General features: G+C 39.3%; 1 protein-coding gene across 6 annotated transcripts in view; it reads left to right on the forward strand.

Annotated features, from left to right (window-relative positions):
* MID1 (midline 1) overlaps positions 1-14,394 on the forward strand; it is a 253,902-nt gene that overhangs the window by 189,999 nt on the left and 49,509 nt on the right. For all 6 annotated transcript variants that reach the window (XM_021410705.1, XM_021410719.1, XM_021410696.1 and 3 more), the window contains exon 3: positions 10,014-10,109. In XM_021410705.1, the coding sequence (XP_021266380.1) occupies positions 10,014-10,109 (96 nt within the window). The remainder of the gene's footprint in view (positions 1-10,013; positions 10,110-14,394) is intronic.

Below are 14,394 nucleotides of genomic sequence, written 5' to 3' on the forward strand. Positions count from 1 at the left end.
TTTGGCATAGAACAAGTGATTTATTATCATAAGAACATAGTAAAAATAAACTATGGAAGTTTATGGTCCACAATCCTGCAATCATGTCTTCTTGAGCTAAAATACACTGCTTTGACGTATTCTCTTGCAATTATTCATGCTAGAATAAGCAATTCATTTGTTCATACTAATTGATTAGTTCATATTAGTCAAATGAAACACATCTGTTACTATCTGCAATGTTGAATAAGAGAATTGTGTGAATCTGCACCTCCTCATAAGACATTTCCTTTTGGCTTTCCTATTTTTTTTAACCATTAAATATATGTTGCCAAGGGCTGTTAAATGAAAGTCTGTATTTCAATTATTGGCCCCTCAAATGATAGTTGGATTAACATTGAATTGGTTATTGCATTTTAATTTGAGTGAATGTGCAGTCCAATAGAGACTGAAAAATATCTTAGGACGGGAAGGAGAAAAATTACAACAGCTGCTCCAAAAGCAGTATCTCCTATTTTGTTATGTTGGCCCATGGCATCAGAGGCAGATGTTGGTGGTATGGCAGTAGAGGTTGAACTGTTACACGTTGTTGCTGTGTGACAGATGGCAGCAGAGGGACAAAATGGTGTCTGACGTGGGAGTGTGTATGAAGCAGAGGTGTGGAATTGTATTCCTCCATGAGGAAAAAATGGCACCCACTTGCTGAACATTTCTGGAGACCAGACAGTGGATATGAACATGGTAAGATGGTGGGTGGTGCCTTTCAGCAGTGGTGACAGTGACAGAGGGTCGCCTCTGCTGCTGGAGATTGTTACAACCATGGCATGCAGGCTCTTGTTCATTGCTGGCAAAAATGCATAGCTAATGGTGGTGACTATGTTGAAAAAGAGTGTTTTGTAGATGAGAATTTGCTCTATCAAATAGTGTTATTGTGCTGTTTGTTGTGGTTTCCATGGAAGTAAACAAGAGGCATTACTTTCAGAGAAACCTACGTAGTATAGAATTTTAATACACTGAGTGGGAAATACAACAAATGAGAAAACACAATGAGATTTATACCTTTGTTTGATCCAGCTCTAACTGTGGGCGGCAAAGTGAAGACCCTGTGCCAGAATGAGCATTAAGCTGGAAGGATGCCAATATTTTTATTGCAAATATCCTATTGCAGCTGGCGCCTATTGCATGGAACAGTAAAGACCAAACCACCAATGGCACAAAACTACAGTGCAAGCTCATGGTATAATTCTTGGCAAAATCGTGGATTATTTATAAGCAGAAAAAGTACCGCAAAACATAATGGTGTATGGTGCTTTGCTTAGTATGATTCACCCTAAGTCACCCTCAAGTCAGAAAGAGCAGTCTTTCTGGTTGACTAGTTGGTTGACATTTGCCCGATTTACCATACTGTTGAACATTGGAATCAATTTCGATTCTCTAAAAGAGTTGCTGTGCTTTGGCTTCATTTAAGCTTAACAATAGTGCCAATATGGCTCCTAAAGAGAAGATGGAACAACAGCTGGGAATATGTTTAGTGCACAGGTACACTGGTTTCTTCACTAGAGGCACTGCACAGTTAGTCTAACTTCTTGAATAAAAGCCTTCTGGTAATGTATTCTGCATGCTTCATCAGTAGCAGACAAAGCCAAGGTGTGCGTACAGGCATCCCATCCTTTCAAGCCATGCCAAGAGATGGAGTTCAAGCCTTATTCATTGAGAAGGATAAAAGGAAGTGGCTTCAGCTCCCTCAAATGGCAGTTTTGTTAGAGTCCAGCAGAAAGAGCTGAACTAGGTTTAGGTCAGCTCCATGGGCCTACTACCTAACACAAACCAAATCACCATGTTAACCTTGTCTACTTCTTGCCTATCTGTCTTTCCTAACCTGCTAGTTTGACATAATTCTGAATTGCTTTTTATACATGCTTGGTTAGGTAAGATGGAATTTTTCAACCACAAAATGCAGTAAATATTAAAAACAGACTTTTTTTTTTTCTATAATATAACCTCTCAAATAAAACACAAACTCTCAAAAACTGTTTAGGCAGACATCTGTAGAAGCTAGGACTTTAATAACACTGTATAAATTGTGGTTCTTTAGATGAGCTTTTACTTTCTCTTCCTATAAATGTCTGTCATTAATTATGTGCAAAACTCAGAACTTTGGTTTTTGGAATGAATACTTCCCATATCATGCTAGTTCAAGATTAGATTAGACATCTCATGAGCAGGAACTTGTTTTCAAGTATATCCCATGTCTTGGGAATCTGGAAGCAGATGCAGTCTGGATGCTGCAGGAAAGTTGTACAATGTTTCAAGTTCTCCTCAACCCCTTTCATTGCACAAGATTAGCCAACAGGGAAAAAAGTGAGCTCTGGAACCACCTAGCTGACCTCAGTAAGTCTTTAATGATGTACTTTAAATTCAGAGTGCCTGGTATTTGCTGTGCTCTTTTAACATTTCAACTTCCAGTTTGAATACTACATTGAAAGAAAAATATCTGTGTAATTGTGTCTCAAATCCATCTACAGTTTTGCACACCCTGAATATCTCACATATCAGCCTAAGACTGGTGTAGTTTTCAAATTCATTCAAATGTTTACATTTCTCTTTCCTGATTATTATTCTAGTTCTTTGATTACTGATTCATTAGACATAGAGCTGAACTAACCTCCCAAGATCCTAGCCAAGCCAACATTTGTATATCTCAGAATATTTCAATTGAAATGGGAATCTATTAAAAAAAATGTTACTTGTCCTAAATTCAGTTTTGTCACTGTATAACTTGGGACGAAATAAGTTTGAATGCCCTGAGAAAACTGCCTTGCCTTGCCTTGCCTTGCCTTGCCTTGCCTTGCCTTGCCTTGCCTTGCCTTGCCTTGCCTTGCCTTGCCTTGCCTTGCCTTGCCTTGCNCCTTGCCTTGCCTTGCCTTGCCTTGCCTTGCCTTGCCTTGCCTTGCCTTGCCTTGCCTTGCCTTGCCTTGCCTTGCCTTGCCTTGCCTTGCCCTCACTCCCCATTTTATTTTTTTATATGTCAATTTCACATATCTAATCAGTGTCAGTTCCCTTGGTCTTTGCCCCTTATCATCATTCTCCCTACTGCAGTTAGAACAGTTCTAAAGCATATATATTGTTTCTTTCCAAAACCTACTTCAGCACATCAAAGGAAAACTTTTGCTATAGTGTGCTATATGTGACTCTCATCCTATCCTTTTCTCCAAAGATCACAGCTGTGAAATTTCTCTTATGCTCTGTGGAAGAGAGGAGCAGTGAAGGAAGACTAAGGAGCATAGCAACTTATGAGGCAAGTTAGTATGGCAGTCACCTCCAGTTGAAACTAAGGCCAGAAGTGTGGCTGCAAATGGCAGGCATCCATGGTATATTGAGGGCGTGGCTTTGCAGAGAATTGATAGAACAATTGGAGGTTTTCCCTAGAATGCTGTCTTTTTGGTTAATAAGAATTTGGTGTGGTCAAGAATCTGAAATGCTTGGATTTTGTTTACTTTCCCAAAGTCCCATTTCAAATAAGAGTTAATGAAATAATAAGCAGCATTCCTATGATATACAGAAACAGACCTAATTTAGTTAACATAATTTAAGACATAGTGGCTTCAAATGCAGCTCTTTTTATTGCACTTTTAATAAAAATAGTCTTGGACAATTAATTAACAGTGTAGTATCTCAGGGGTCTTTCCTTGTGATATACTGTAATCACTTGAGGTAAAATTCATAGTCCCCAGGAGTGTATCAGCATCATAGCTGCTATTTCTTTTCACTTGGAAACGTAGAGTACAGTTGTCAAACTCTGCACATTTGAGACTTGAGGTCAATCATTGCTATTAACTGCAAATGTTACCATTCCCTGGCTGAAGAAATACAGAGTCAAGCATGTATATCCTTCAGAAGAGCAGTCATCTGTTTCAGGACAAGTACAGAGAATGAAAATTAGCTTAAGTTTTTCCATGTGCACCTGGCATGTCCATTTAAATAAAGAACACCAAAGGAAACATTAAACTCTCATATACCCAAAACTTGGCTCAAAATCATGCTTAATATTCTGGCAGTTCTTCTGGAATTGATTGGCAACTTTTTTAATAGATTAGACGCAAGTCCTGGAGTCAACAGGCCCGGTTCATAGGGTATGTCACCACAACGAGGTGGAAACGTAACTGGAGCACATGCAAGGATAACTTCATTGAGTTAGGAGAAGAACAGTTACAGTGAAGATATGGTTACATGGACTTTGTTAGCAACGGGGTATGTATATACAATCTGTAGGGAGTCTGCATATCCTGAAGACTGATCTGCCATGTCAACACCACTGTGGTTTCCCTGCTAATTTGACTAAAATGGGATTTGATCACACTTCTGCTTTGTGGTGTTTTATACTAATCTCTCTCTTTTACTGCTGTGTAACTGTGTGGCTTTTGGTCACACCAACCTATATATATGATCTCTGTTTCAGTTTGGTCATTTGTAAAGGAATGGTGGGAGGGTGACTGTGGTTCTTGTAAAATCTATATAATTACTATATGTAGTTCCACTGTAGAGATCTCTGGTAAGTTCAGAAGACTCTCTGAAGTTGTTTTCTTCTTTAAACTAGGAGTTAATCTCAATCATAAAACTATAGAATCACAGAATGGCTTAGATTAAAGACCATCCAGTTCCAAGTCTCTGCCATGGGCAGGGCTGCCACCCACCAGATCAGGCTGCTCAGAGCCCCAGCCAACATACCTTACTCCGGTCAGAAATTACAAACTGTTGCCGAAGTTTTTTACCAAAAGGCTTTGATCATGACATTTTTGATGTAAATAATGAACAGCGCTGTTGTTGCAAAGGACTGTTCCAGTACTTGGGTCATAGCATATGCTGCAGTCTCAGAGGAACAATTCTCAAAGCACTCCAGTGAACAAACGAAATTCATAAAGGTGAAGAAATGTCTTAAGTGGAGAATGCTAATGAGTACTTATACTTAGTAATAGCAGGAAAACCTCATTGTAGCTGATAGCTGTGGCTTTCTCTTGTGACCCTTTTAACAGACATTTTCTATGGAGATGCCACTGAGAAGTTCTCAGGGATGTTGTTGCTCTCACTTCTGTCACATAAGGCAAGAGTACACAACTCAGCATTTTTATTCTTTAGAAGCTTACATTAATTTATTCTGACAGCATTTTCAACCCATGTAGTAGCTTAGGACTAGCTGTTTGTGCTACCTTCCTATTTTAGACAAGCAGTGCTTTGCGTGAGACTGTTAATTTGGCAAAGGGCATGGGTTAACATTTGGTTTTCATAGACTGATAGATTTAAAGGCCAGAAGAGACCATTATGATCATCTAGTCTGACCTCTCACTTCAATCAGGGCATGAACCTCACGCAACCATTACTGCAAAAAGACCAGTACTTCAGTGTGGGCTAGACAGCAGCTTAAAGAAGACATCCACTCAAGAGTTGCCTTCCCCTAGCTTTTTGCATGAATTTTTCCAATTTCAGATTCCATTCCCTGGATCATATCATTTTGTAGACATTCAGAATCAAAATGAAACATCATCCTCAACTGTCCTTTTCAATTACATCTGTGATTCCATCTACTTGGATTTATCCCCCGATTATAGGAATATTTATGTTGTACAATTGTCAGACCATGCTAAGTGGACAGTAAGCATTTTCTTCACTTTGTACAGGGTATTGTCAAAAACAGCTGCAAAGCGCACGTGGAATTTCAAGATCTCAAGCTAGGTCTGCATTAATGAGTCAGGAAGCATTCAGCCTGGCTTGTTTTTTTAGAGCAGTTTGCATCCACTGACTTAACGTGCTGGAAGTCCATTTACAGAGTAAATGTATAACTCTTGTCCTTATTCAGAAACGCCCCCCAAATTTCTAAGATTGGTTTTTAATAGATGGATAGCAAAGAAAATTGGCAAGTGACAAAACAGATAAGGACATGCAGGTGAAAATTTTTCAGAAATTACGATCTAGCTAGAAAATTTCCAAAAACACAGTTGTAACTTGGTTAACTTTTGAGAATGGCCACAGAAGATTAGTTGGGAGGAAGAAAGATAATTTCAATGAGCTTATTCTGGCACTCGTTTTCACATTCACTCATGATAATCTGGGAATACACTTTAGAACACTCTGTGGTAGTTAGGGTGGTGCTATGATCTGTGTGTGCATGGAATAGGGACAAGAACTAGAGGAAGAAAAATCTAAGTGAATATACTGCTAGAGTTGACTGAATTTTAACAACTTTCAAGACTGTTTTAATTCCTGCTATTTTGTACTTGCCCTAGTGAAACTGGAAAGATTTACATTAATTTCAGAAATCAGCTACTAGGTTCTTACTGTCTTGTAAAGCATTAATATAAACTGATGTTCTTCAACAAAAGTTTAACAACATTCTGATTCTTATTTACTGATAAAGACCCCAATCTGTTGCCTACCATACTGCAATGAAACAAAGCTCCAAACCTTCCAGTTTGAAAATGACACTGTTCAAGATCTCAGGAATGCATTTTGTAAGTTACGCTTGTGTGTAATAGTTATATTCTGATTTTACAACTTGTAAATGCAAAGGACATCAGGAGAGCCACCTGAAGCCATAATAACTTATATTGCTTCATGTTAATATTCACTGGGTAGATAACTATTAAAGATAAGAATCTTTATCAAAGATTTAAAATAAGGCCTACAAGTAAATAAATTTCTGTTTCAGTGAAAAATGCGTACTTTTCATTTACTAATGGCCTTTGTACAAGAAATTTTAAGCTTTTAAAATCACTGCAGTATTCCCTGACAGCTTTGAGAACACTTTTTCATCATAGTATATATTTGTCCCAACATCTAGCATTTATTATGTCAACAATATATTGAATTGCCCAATTGAAGTTAGGCAATGCTATAAGGAATATAAAGTTTTCATCTTAATTCTTTTGTATCGGAACATGTACACAATGAATATACAGGCAATAAGAAGGCACATAAATATGATTTCAAGAGTACTTGCACATTTGGATCCCTTTAACCAACTATTTTAAAGACAAAGGTTATCTGATGCTGTAACTATATATGGTTCTTAGACTTTGCATGTGAGTCTCAGCTCTGCAAGGGGACATCTAACAGCATGGCAAACATGCCTTTGCAATTAAATGATCATTCACAGTACAGCTTATGGAAATGTAAGATACAGCTCAAATTGTTCAGTAAAGAATTGCTGTTCTTGTTACTCTTTGTTTTTAATGAGCTATAAAATCAATGCAATGTAGAAAGTATTTTTACAGCCAGAGTTTGTGATACTTGATATACAAGGCTGTGCTGGGAAGAAAATGCCAAGGTTAAAAACACCTATCATGCTTCTCTGAAGACAGATATACCTAAAGGCATCTAAATCCTGTGCTCTCTTTAATGGGACAGGGCTGGCTGCTCCTCCAGTGTTTACTGCATCAGCCCTGGTAAATGCCAAAGTATGTGTGGTTCAGCAGTGAAATACTGCCAGCTTCATTCACTTGTAGCCAAATACAAGGAGTAAGAAGACTGGCTGCATAGAGGGAGTGCAAAGCAAAGAGTGTTTTGAAACAGTGTGAAATAGTCAGGAACAGTGCCAGAAAACATACACGCTCATTTGAAATATGTGCCCAGAGACAGTGGGGATAGAGGAGGATCACAGAATAGAATCATAGAATGGTTTAGGTTGGAAGGGACCTTTAAGATCATCTAGTTCTGACCCCCTGCTATAGGCAGGGACACCTCGCTCTAGACCAGGTTGCTCAAAGCCCCATCCAGCCTGGCCTTGAATGCTTCCAGGGAGGGGGCATTCACAACCTCTCTGGGCAACCTGTTCCAGCATGTCACCACCCTCACAGTAAAGAATTTCTTCCTACTATCTAGTCTAAATCTACCCTCTTCCAGTTTAAAGCTCTTTCCCCTCGTCCTGTCACTACATGCCCTTCTAAAAAGTCCCTCCCCATCTTTCCTGTAGGCCCCCTTCAGGTACTGGAAGGCCACTATATGGTCCCCCCAGAGCCTTCTATTCTCCAGGCTGAAGAGCCCCTGCTCTCTCAGCCTGTCCTCATAGTGGAGGTGCTCCAGCCCTCTGATCATTTTCGTGGCCCTCCTCTGGACCTGCTCCAACAGCTCTGCATCCTTTTTGTGTTGGGGTCCCCAGAACTGGATGCAGTACTCCAGGTGGGGTCTCACAAGAGTAGAGTAGAGGGGCAGAATCACTTCCCTCAACCTGCTGGTCACACTTCTCTTGATGCAACCCAGGATATGGTTGGCCTTCTGGGCTACAAGCACATCTTGCCAGCTGATACTGAGTCTTCCATCAACTGACACCCCCCAAATCCTTCTCCTCAGGGCTGCTCTCAAGCCATTCTCCACCCAACCTGTATCTGTGCTTGGGATTGCTTCAACCCAGATGCAGGACCTTGCACTTGGCCTTGTTAAACTTCATGAGGTTGGCATGGGCCCACCTCTCAAGCCTGTCCAGGTCCCTGTGGATGACAACCCTTCCCTCTAGCATGTCAGCTGCACCACTCAGCTTGGTATCATCAAGATGGAAGGATGAGAAGTAGGGATAGTGATAGCTGAAGGGCCTACAGTGACAAAAGAAATATACTGGGGAGAAAAGTAGTAAGTGGAGAAATGAAAAGTGGAGAAATGAAATCCATTAATAAAAGACGAGCAGGGGTGGAATTAATGAGAGCTCTGCAGAAGCACAGTGGCCCTTGTGGAGAGGGCCCAGTTCTGATACTGTTGTTCAGCAGCATCTAGATTGCTTTAGTGGGGACTTTTTGGAGGACAATGTACAATTAGAAAGCAGAGATCGTAAGGAACTGGTATCACACATTTAAGCAGGTGAATAACTATGAGAAAAAGCTTCTCACATCAGCTATCCTCAGTATTTTCAATATGAAATGTATGCATGTGACATTACTAAAACGTGTGTTTACAGTCAGGTCTGTTTTTAACAGCTTACTTTATTTCTTTTTCAGTCTGTTAGCTGAAGTTATATTTACAAGATTTTCTATCTGTCTGGAAACCTTGCATTCTATGCTTCCAGAAGATGGACTAACATGTAAACCAACAGCTATCACAGGATCTGTGTTGAAAAGCGAGGAGTCAGTAGTTGCAAGTCCCACAGGGCACTGCATGGTCCCAGTCCCAGAGCAGCTAGATCAGGAAGCGGATCACAACCACCATGACCACTCATGAGCTTGGATTTCCTTCCTTTAGTACAGCAGGGAGGGAGGAGGCTACACCATTTGTTTCTGGATCTCAATCTGACATGCAGTTGCACAGCAGCCAGGATGTAGCCTGGGAGGTAGAAAGCTCCAAGCTCACAAATTGTGGGATGCTTATTGTGGCTGTAATCAGCAGATAAACACAGGCACAAGCCACATGTTTTCTCTGAAGAACAATTAGTGAAGGCACAATCAGTGTATAGATACTTCCTTCTTGTACCTGGGAAGGATGGCTTTCTTTAGATATATTTATTCAAAAATCAGACTCTGGGGAAGTAGAGAATTAAATCATTTAGATTAACCTCTCCCTCAGTAATATGAATTCCAAGGAGCAAGTGCTGACACACTGCTGGGCTCTTACAAGAGCAGTCCCAAATGAGCACATGCTAGAAGACCTCAGCAGCAGGTTTTTAAATTCAGATGTTGGATCAAGAGCAGGGAACAAGATAAATGTTCTCAGACAAAATTTCATTTTTTAATTGGCAAAGTATTTTAACCTCCCTGCTTTTCTCCTTAATCTTCTGTTTCTGTCCCTGACTAAATCTAACTGCTTAACCTAGTTTTCAGTAGGTCCTCAGAAACTGCTTTTTTATGAACTCACACTTACCTTGAACTTTTCTGCTTTCTTGCCTTGCCATGCTTGATGTGTGTACAAAACAACAGTGCACATCAAAATGAATGTCGCATGTTTATACTTTCTTTAATTCCATAATTAACATTATGAAAATATACCACTTTTCAACTGCTCACCTAAGCATTACATTCTTCAGAATACTAATGTGTTCTTTTCTTTCTTATGTACAGCAAAATTTGGAGAGTAACCTCACCAACCTTATTAAGAGGAATACTGAACTGGAAACTCTTCTGGCAAAACTCATTCAAACGTGTCAACATGTAGAAGTGAGTACTGACCTGCATTTGAAATTCTTGTAAACTGAATTACATTCACTTTGAGCTTTCAGAAATGTTTTAAACAAAATCATAACAAGTACAAAACTAAATTAAGGTCATGGTAAACTGATTTGGAACCTTTTCACTGATAAATGGTATTCTCAGTACAGCTAATTCTCTTTACATTCAGTCCTATTCCTTTTAAATTACGATTTTATGTTTGCTTGGCCCCCAACACTGCTAAACTTGGGCACACCACTCACTATCTGTAGAATGCTAATCTGCTTGGCTCCTTTGCCAGGCAGAATAATATGTACTGATGGAAAACTAAGGCAAAGAAATAGTAAGGCCCAGATCCACAAAGCTTTCTATGTGCCACTGATTACTTTTAAAATCTGAATTAAGTATGTAAGTACAGATGTGGCCTTCAAAAGTCATGAATGAAATATATTTTTCTTCCAAAGAATAAAGATGCCTAGAAGTCTTTGAGTTGCCCAAGGATATTACAGAAAAGAGGGACCTAGATTCAAATTTACTGCAAATCTGGGGGATACTTTAGATGGCCCTGTGGGGGCTGCTGCTCTACATGCAAATTAAAATAATCACAGACTAATTTAACAATGGGAGCTTACATAGGAGGCAAATAGAGTTCAAAATAGACTCTGTTTTAGCAGAAGTTCTCTTTTTACATTTATCAACTCTATAAGACCTTTTCAGTTCCGTAAAGTATATTCCAGTCAGTGAAGCAAAAACCACCATGAACGAATGGCTTCCACATTATAAAAACTTGCTGAAGACAGCATGAGTTTATGCTTTCTGTCATTAAAATTATACAGATATCCCCATAGCATAAAAATGGTCACCAGTGCTTTCCTTGTGGTCATTCTCAGCAGTGAGTCCCAAGTGACACACCAGATACTTTTTTCTCCCTGCTCCAGGCAAACTGGATATAAAGAATACTAGGAGACCAGGAAAGGCTCAACCTCATGAGATACACATGTTTCTTGACAGATACCGAATTCATTGAGATACAGTGTTGATGATTTGCAGTGCTATCAGTTTTCATACATGCTAAACTCAATTTTAGATGAGATGGGTAAGTTAATGGGACAGGAATCAGAGAAGCTGGTGCAACATAAATAGTGGTTTAGATCTCAATCAGAGAGAAAAGGTATTTTCAGTTGAGAAGCTAAGTGCTAGCCAGATTAACATAGCAAACTTATTTTTTCAGTGAAGAATGGTTGGGGTTTTGTTTGCACTACAATACTGTCAGTCGACAGGCTTCAGCACAGGAACATTTCACTCCAGGCTGCATTGTGATTACTGCAGCAATCTTATTTATTCAGAGAAGAGTGTGCAGTATGTGCCTGGCTGCATTAAATAATAGTAATGTTGAGTATGACTGTCGCTACATGCAAAAGGAAGCCACCATGCTGTCTTTGTCAGCATTACCTGGAGAATAGTCCTCAGGAATTTGGGTGAGGAAGGTAGCCTCAACCCTGAGCTTCTGAGAGATGGGTATGAAGGGCAGAAAGTTAACTCTGACATACATTGCCTTAACACAGCCACCTGCCAGCTCTGGAGAAAGACATTCTTTCCTACTGCCGGCCAGCTTTTCAGCAAAGCCTCTTTTTCTTATGTATGGAGTTCCATAGAGGTTCTCTGTAGAACTCTTTTTTCAGACCCAAATTCAGCCACCTAACTAGGCTCAAAAGCAACTGTTGCTTGTGAGTAGATTCAAAGTCACATCTTAAAAAACGTGTGCTTGCTGGCTGTGGCAATGGCACATACTGGAGCAATAAAACCAAACAATAACAACGAACAAACAATAAATCACAAGACTCTTCTAAAGAGATCACCCCATCCATTTTCTACCTGCTAGTTGGCCTGTCACCCCTGTGGAGCCTCACTGACTCAGTGGGGCTCTATGCAACCATGAAAAGTGATCACAAGATTACACTTGAGGTAATGGATTTGAGCTCTTTATGATACACAGCAATAACATCAGACAGAATAAATGTAGCATCAGATGGGATGACTGTTGCAGATAATGAGAGACAGAGACGAGACATATTTTCTTCCCAATATGTATGCAACTCAGAGTAAAAAGTATGAAGCAGATAAGCCCAGGACAGCATAAAGCCTCTTCTACGTTAATGGCATATATCCAAGATGTGCTAGATATGGAAATTTTTAAATAGTTCCTCCTCCTCTGCACTGTATTTCCAGCTATAAGATTTGCTAATACAAAAAATCCAGCTTGCTCAACTTGTAACAGATGTGCTACTGTCCCTTGAGTCCTGTTTTAGAAAATTTCTCTGTAGATGTAAAGCAATAGCAGCAAAGATGTTAATAAATTCCTGCCACGTCTTATTCTTCAAATTAGTCTAATTAGCATTTAAATTAGCTGAATATTAAGAAATGAGCTTCAGTCAAAACCCTAGACCTAAGCATCACTGGAAATCAGGCAAGTGGGGATGTGGAAGTAAACTCTAAGGCTATCTGTTTTTTCCAGAACTATGTGAAAACTTTAGATATGATGTGAATATCTCAAACACCCAAGATGCTGAGGCTTGTATAGAATTTAAAATTCAGTATGCACTTTGTGCTTCTTCTTTACTGAAGTTCACCCAAACAAAGATAGAGAATGAAAGAAACTGTATGCTGTTGTAATGTTAATATTAAAAATTTTAAATTAGAAAACATTTAGGAAAGTCTAAGTTTCCAATGACTGTATTACTGTTGCCATATGAACTCATTAAGAGGTTGAAACTGAGCAGGCAGTTAGTTTAATAGGAGAGGTCTCACAGTTTTCTTTTTCATTTTTGATACACTATATTACAGATAATGATGTAAAACATAGTGTATGCAATTTGTAAGCATTTAAAAATATAGGTAATGCCCTGTAAAATCTGCTTGGTTCTCGTTACCTAATTTAAAATTATTTTAGTGCTGTCTTATATTTTCTGGGTTTAAAACCCACTGAGAAAAAGGAAGAAGCTTGGGGGGTTTTATGCCAAATAATATGAACTTTGAAAGACAAAGAAGAAAAGGAGGTTACTGGTCCTTGTGTTAAAGTTACCAAATTTTTATTAAGGGGTACATCAACAACAATTATTCTAATTAACATGTGTTTGTAGAAACTAGAAATAAACACTAACTTTTTTAGAAAGCGTAAATCATCTCAGGAAACAAACAAAAAAACCTCAACTCTGTCACAAGAAAGGAAAAATGAATGTCATTTTTGGCTTTTGATATGGACCAGGAGCTGATGTTTCCTAAAATGAACAACAAACAGACCATGTGTCTTTTGCATAAATGAATCCTTACTAGCCAAACCAAATGTTGTTACAGAGCCACTGTTTCTCATCAACAAAGTGTGCTGTTAATGGCTTCCCAGCAACAGACTTCATGGCAGATTAATTATTTACCACACATCCTTCACATTAGGCAATTGTAACTTCATCTATAGCAAAAACTAATTCCTGTCACTCTCCGTTCTAAAACTAAAGCTTGTTCCCTTCAGAATGAGAGCCATTTTCACTTTTCACTCATATTAGCAGGCAGGAACTAGTCAGGAACATGCGCTCTCTGGAAACTGGATGACTTCCAGCAGCAAGGGGGGGGAGGGGGCAGGCTTGGGAGCTGTCTTTCGTCACAGCAATGGGGACATAAATCTTACCTATTTTTAGATGGACCTCAACAATTTGTGACAAGATTTATCCTGATGTGGGATCTAATCTTGAGAAACTGGAGGAGTCCACTTCCAGACTTGGGTTCCCGTGAGCAGTTTTGAGCCTATCAGCAGGAAAAGTTGGGCGAATAAATCAAGCCAGCCTTGTCTTTACTGCTTTAAGTAAAGCTGAGGTATTACTAAGTGTTTTATAAAATCTGGATGACTGACTTTGTGCCCAGTATGAAAGTATAATCTATGCTAATACTTAGTTTATGGTAACACTTAATTAAAAAAATCCCATTTTCTCAGTGGGAACCACACCCTGAGAAGCACACACTTTAGACACTTAAAATTATTTTCTATCCCAAATCTCTTTTTATTTAGAAGCATACAGGCACACTGATTTTACTCACTTTCCAGACTCATTCCTGACATGTGTTTTGGTTTACACTCACTTTTGCACTCTCCCTTCCTCTGAAATCCCATCTGTCCTTCCTTGATTTTCCTGAAAATCCCAAGGCTCTTCATCAGGAAAGTTTTGTTTTCCTTCCTTGGAGATAATGGCAGGTCTACAACCTCACACTCTTGGCCAAGCTGCTTTCTGCAGCTTTCTGCAGC

This window comes from Numida meleagris, chromosome 1 (assembly GCF_002078875.1).
Source record: "Numida meleagris isolate 19003 breed g44 Domestic line chromosome 1, NumMel1.0, whole genome shotgun sequence".
NCBI lineage: Eukaryota > Metazoa > Chordata > Aves > Galliformes > Numididae > Numida > Numida meleagris.